The 5,737-nt window shown below is 38.1% G+C and overlaps 1 protein-coding gene across 1 annotated transcript; it reads left to right on the top strand.

The window, feature by feature from the left end:
* The first annotated feature begins 283 nt into the window (after positions 1-283).
* Positions 284-3,673, top strand: LOC134840113 (putative uncharacterized protein DDB_G0286901). The gene has a single exon (XM_063855805.1). It carries the CDS (start codon positions 293-295, stop codon positions 2,651-2,653), a length of 2,361 nt encoding a protein of 786 aa, XP_063711875.1. The 5' UTR covers positions 284-292; the 3' UTR covers positions 2,654-3,673.
* Positions 3,674-5,737: the final 2,064 nt, after the last annotated feature.

Raw genomic sequence — 5,737 nt, 5'->3', positions numbered from 1 at the left:
GTTCGCATGTAAACGAAAGCTGATCAAAAGTCGTTTGACTGATGGCCTAAAAATGGTAACTTTTTACTTAGCCCTAGACAGACCAGAAAATCAACTGGCAAGGTCGAGACGGTGAAAAACGAGTAGGATTAAGGTAACTGACGCCTGCCAGTCGTTAATAGGTACTTTTTCTACGCTCCGTCACTGTGTAGTATTTGGGCGAATGTTACAGTTTCGAAGCACCGGAGGTGTGTTAAACGCTAGTTATTATTAAATTTCTTAACCAGGGCTATAAATTATAGATTAAAATGATATGAACGTGCATTCTACCAACCATCTAATCTCGAAGAAGCAACCTTTATCTTTCTCTGACGATTCAAGTAAAGTTGCTGCCAATATAATTTCAGATTCGACTTCTAACAATAAAAATCAAGCCATCGGCGTTCGAACATCGCCAAGAAAGAAGAATTTTTCCAACATAGATATAAAAGGCCAGCTAAACTGGCAGCTGTTTGAGAATCACAACCAAGAGGGATTAGAGCTTAGCAGCGGAAGGAACGACCATAATCAGTCCAATATTTCATCAAATGTTTCAGAGGCAACTGCCAGCATGGTAAACAGTATTGAGAATCAAAATAGTATGAAGTCTAAAGAGTCTTATGAGACATCCAATCAGACTCTACAAATAGTAAATGACGTTGTTGCCCGAGTAGCACCAGATAATCGCTCGAAGCCGGAGCCTGTCATGTCGAACAAAAAGTTGGTATCAAGCTATTCGACTCCAACATCTTCGAACGCCCCAACAACTCCAATAACACCGTGTACTCCAATAATGACGGTAGAAGAATTGAAACAAACTTTCCAATTTGACGAGAATCTTACAGGTGAAAGTTTTCCAGTTGCTTGTCGTTCAGCTCAGGGAGTACTTTTTAAAAATAGGCTTGGTTCTGGTAAGAAGGGTCGCTGTATCAAAGTAAATAACGAATGGATGACTCCCTGGGAGTTTGAGAGTCTCGGTGGACGAAGTGGCAGCAAGGACTGGAAAAGAAGTATACGCTACCAAGGTCGTCCCATAAATGATTTGATGATGGCTGGTTTCATCTCCTTTCACGCTCCATCGTGCACTTGCAGAATTTGCAGTGACGATCCATCTGGCGAACCGCTTTCCGAAACTCAAACGGGCTCAGCCTCTGTGAGATATTTCACGCCTTACAAACGTAAACCGAGGTCAGAGGCTAATATTATTAACAATAATAGCAACAGCAACAACAATAATAACACCAAACCGAATCCCACTTCATCTTCGCCTGGGCTTTCAAACGCGAAAAAATTGAAGACCCTCATCCCCATCGCGCCATCACCCGGAAGTTCTAACGGGTCAAATGGAGGACAAAGACCGCAATTGAACAATTCCAAATCAATGCCTGCCTCATCCTCAATGCTTAACTCGGGACACGACAGTAGCGGAACCCTTTCATCGACACCCATCAGCCAGGTTGCTGCTATCGGAGGAGGCTCTAATACTGCAATTTATCTCAGCAACGTGGACCAAAATATTCAGAATCAGCAGCAGCAACAGCATCACATGCACAACTCTAACACGCAACAGCTACTGAGTCACGCTACAAGCAATGGAATCAATATGAGCTCGAACATTCTCTCGGGAAGCCATAACTCGAACAACAGTGGAAACTCAAATATCGGCGGAAGTAACAGCTCCAGCTCACTGGCTGCTCTTGTACCTGCTCTGGAGTCAATTTCAAATCAAATAACGCATCTTGGTAGCCAAGTTGATCTCATTTTGAATGCAGTTAAAAAAGATTTACTCCGAGATACTTCCCCTCAATCAAGAGGAGGAACAGCGAATGGGGATATCATTAACTATATACCTTCAGGTTCCTCGGCAGTCCAGCTGAAAAATGAAAAAGTGTGCAATAATTGTGGCCGAGAGACCACCAGCATGTGTTCTGGGTGCAACAAAGCTTACTACTGCTCCGATTTTTGTATCCAAAAAGATTGGGGCAACCATGCTAACTACTGTGACGTGCAGCCCATCCTAACTCCAGCCTCGCCTCAGAAAATGCAGAACATCTTCGGATCCTCAGTTCTCGGAAATCTCAGTTTAGACAATAATTCCAAACCGCAACAGAATTCCAACAACAGTGGCCAAGCCACCCAAATTTACTTGGCCACAGGAGGTCAACATCAGCAGTCAAACTCAACGCAGATCATAAACGCCTCGAACAACTCACTAAATGCAGTTGGGGGTAACAACAATAACAATTCTGGAGGTCAGTCGAACTCAACAATTGTTCTGAACTCTTCAGGTAGCCAGGGAATGCAACTAAAACAGCTCAATTTGATCCCTAACTCTCTGAACGCTTCTGGAAACTCTTCTATTAACGCCTCGTCACAAAATGATAATAACATAAATGGGAGAAGCACGAACAATGACATTGGGCATGACCAAATAGCCACTGCCAACAACGTGGCCACACTAGCTGGAGGAGGATCCAACTCTGGACAGCAGTTCCTGATCCAAACATCTTCCGGAGCAACTCTAGTCTTACCTGCCAACTTTCTAACTAACATTAATTCAAACGTCGGAGGAACTACAACCATACCCATTAGCGACCAGGAGGCCCTAGAAAACCTCCTTGCATCTGCTTCCTGATTTTGTCATACCCGAAGTTACGATTACGCGAAACTGATTTCAGTTCCCAAAAATCCGGCAGCTATTAGAATTACAAACAGATCGAGGCAAATAGATCCCAAGAGTTTCGATCTGAAGACCAGATCTGAAAGCTTTGACAAATCCAACGCTCTTCTCACGTGTCTGCAAACCAACAGTCCCAGTCCTGTTATCAATTCCTTACTTATAATGCATTTCATTGCTCTTGCTGAAGACTTAGTTTCTTAGATTATCCTTTTATTTCTTATTTTCATACCATTTCTTGGCTGAATTAGAGCACAAATTACTATGCTGAATTAAACGATAAACGCTGAAGCGTTTAATGAAACAGCTGGTGAACTTATGAACATGTTTTATGATAGTAATTGTCTGGTAATTAGTTATATTAGTTCCGAGTCATGGGTTTGTTTTCTTCGTGGTTCTATCTTCGTCTTTGAAATTAATTTAGCTTTTTAATATTAATTTCCCTTCAAAGGTCACACTTTTGCAATTTTCTTCAATGCGTAGATTAACTTTTCGAATAAACATTTCGAGTCAACCGAGTCTTCGATTTCTGCAAGATTCGAACTGTTTATTTTTCCTTCTTTTTAGGTAATTTGGTGTTGTTATCTTTGAGTGATTGGGGGTGATAATTAATTCATAAATTGTGAAGTAATATATTTTGATAAATTGTTAATGCCTTTTCTAATGCAACCCCTTTTTCCTTTCGCGCTATGATTTAACTTAATTCTCAAATTTTGTTTACCCTTGAAAAATCATTTCAGTTCAGATTATTCGTTAATTCAGATTAACTGTTCGTTTAGATTCAGTTAGCTAAGTAACACCCTGAAATGATTATGCGGGGAATCTGAAAATTACATCTAGCTTACATTGAAACTGGTGTCAAATACCAGAACTTTGAAGTAGCATCTCTGTTTTGTTTGAAGGCATTTTTTTATTTAAATGATATGATTATGATTAAATCAGTAGTCTCCCAAATATAATTTATATTTGCTGCCCTAATAGTCATTTTTGCTCTCAACTTACAACAAACCAATTCAAACCAGGAAATTCAGCCGAAATGAGACGTACTATCATTGTATACTTGCAGTTTCATTTTGAGACGCAGCCATTAAAAGAGGAAATACTAGTATGATGTGAGGTGTTCTGATACCTTCAGTGAAGTCGATTGTTGTTAAAATGTTAAGAGTTTCTGTTCAAGCAGCGCATTATGTATGCTTGGACCGCATTAATCGTTGCAATATATGTTGGAAATAAACATGAAATTTTCTCAGCCTTTTTGTTCCGACCACTCGCAGAGTGGGAAGGAACTAAAGCCTAGTTTCCGTTTTGTAAAATTTATTTCCGGCCAATTTCGATTTCATCGAAGAAGGCTCCTATCGGGTCAAGTGTCGTATCATATTGAAGCCCCAATGGCCGTGATTGGGTTTCTTAAAAGCATCCCAGTGTCGTGAAAAACTGGTCTGATTTTTTTTCGTGGAAATTTGAAGAGGAAAGCTGATCTCTTAAGTTGATTTTAATTACAATTTGATGCTTGCTAGGTATAGTTACCGCTCTTTTTCCCATTGTGAACCTAGTTCAATTGTAGAAAAACAAATAACAGGAAATCTAGGCAAAAAAATTAAGAAAAAGTTTTCTAGCGAAAAAGTTTTATAAAAAGCTGTTTCAGAATTTCTCCTTGTATAATTAGGTCGGAACATTTTATGATGACTTGCTGTTGATGATAATTTGCTATTTTACTGGAAATAAAAGATACGAGACCCGAGTTGAACGCAGTAAAAATTCAAATTTCCTTTCCGTATATCTGTCGTTTTCATAATTTTACCATTGTGGTTTGTCAAGGTATTCTTACTTGAAAACAAGTATTTTTTGTTTTTCTGGTAACAACACATGAATTTTTACAGTTTTTCTGGAGTACTCATCAATTTCAAATAGTTTCGGTTGAAGTGCGAACATGTTCTGGCTAAGAGTTTGCTTTTACAGAAAAAGATATTAATTCAACTGACCATGATTTTTTCCGTAACTGGCTTTTGATCGCTTTTTTCCTTTGAGCATTTTTTTTTTCAGATTTAAGAGTAAATTTTGACTGGAAACTGGTGATTAAAAAAGTGAAACGCTCGTTTTCGAGCGAGTAAAGCGATCGAGTAACGTTCTTTTTACATAAATTTTGACCACTTAGGCTAAAAAACGCATGGTTTTACTAAAAAAAATTGTTTTGGAAGCTGTATTGAGCGTTTTCTCGGCCATAAAAATTTTCACGCAATTTTAACTTTTTTTAGTGTTTTTTTTATTTATATTTTTTCATTTTTCGGCTGACTTGTTTTTTGAAGACGGTTGTAGCACTTTATGCTTAATTTCTACGCCTTTGTGTATAATTCTATAATCACACCACACAGAAGAAAAGACGCTATTTTGAAGATAATTTTTTTGTAGTTTTCACGAATATGGTAGAAAAATCATGTGCTTCTTGCACAGCAACCGTCTATCCTTGTTTGAATTTTTGTATTGTTTCATTCAGTTGAAGTTACTATCTATTAAAGAAACTAAACACTTCAAACAAGCAAAAAATAAAAAGAAGCATTCCGTGTTAAATGCACAGTAAACTGATTTCCCTTCTCTCTTTTTAATTTTGGTAGCGTTTCTTACTTGGTAGCGCTTTCTGAATACGAGGTCACATTAAATTATTTAATTATTTTTCACCTGTGATTTCGTTTCCAAAGAAAATCGAAAAGGTTTTTGAGATTAAATCACTCGAAACTAAACGAACCACACTGAACTTTCAATTCAATTCTAGTGCAATTCAACATAAGTTCATCTTAAATGACCTCTACTTTCACCAGGGCTTTACCTAACTAAATTGTCCCATAATAAAAAAAAACAATCGAAAAGTGGGCGAAAAAAGTGAAAAAAGTTTTCAATTAAATTAATGTATTTTTTTGATATTATGGTTTTATTTCGATCTAATTTTTCATTGTTATCATTGGCCGGAACATTCTGTGCCACGGATACAGCAACGTGCTGTCCGTGTTTTTACGGTGGCGTCCCTGTTGATGAGAGGGCTGATTG

Source organism: Symsagittifera roscoffensis, chromosome 2, assembly GCF_963678635.1.
Source record: "Symsagittifera roscoffensis chromosome 2, txSymRosc1.1, whole genome shotgun sequence".
In the NCBI taxonomy this organism is placed as follows: Eukaryota; Metazoa; Xenacoelomorpha; order Acoela; family Convolutidae; genus Symsagittifera; species Symsagittifera roscoffensis.
This window is presented reverse-complemented; position numbering and strand designations above follow the sequence as displayed.

Excerpts from the sequence above, each read along its gene's own strand:
- LOC134840113 (XM_063855805.1), top strand. The coding sequence starts at position 293 with ATGAACGTGCATTCTACCAACCATCTAATCTCGAAGAAGCAACCTTTA.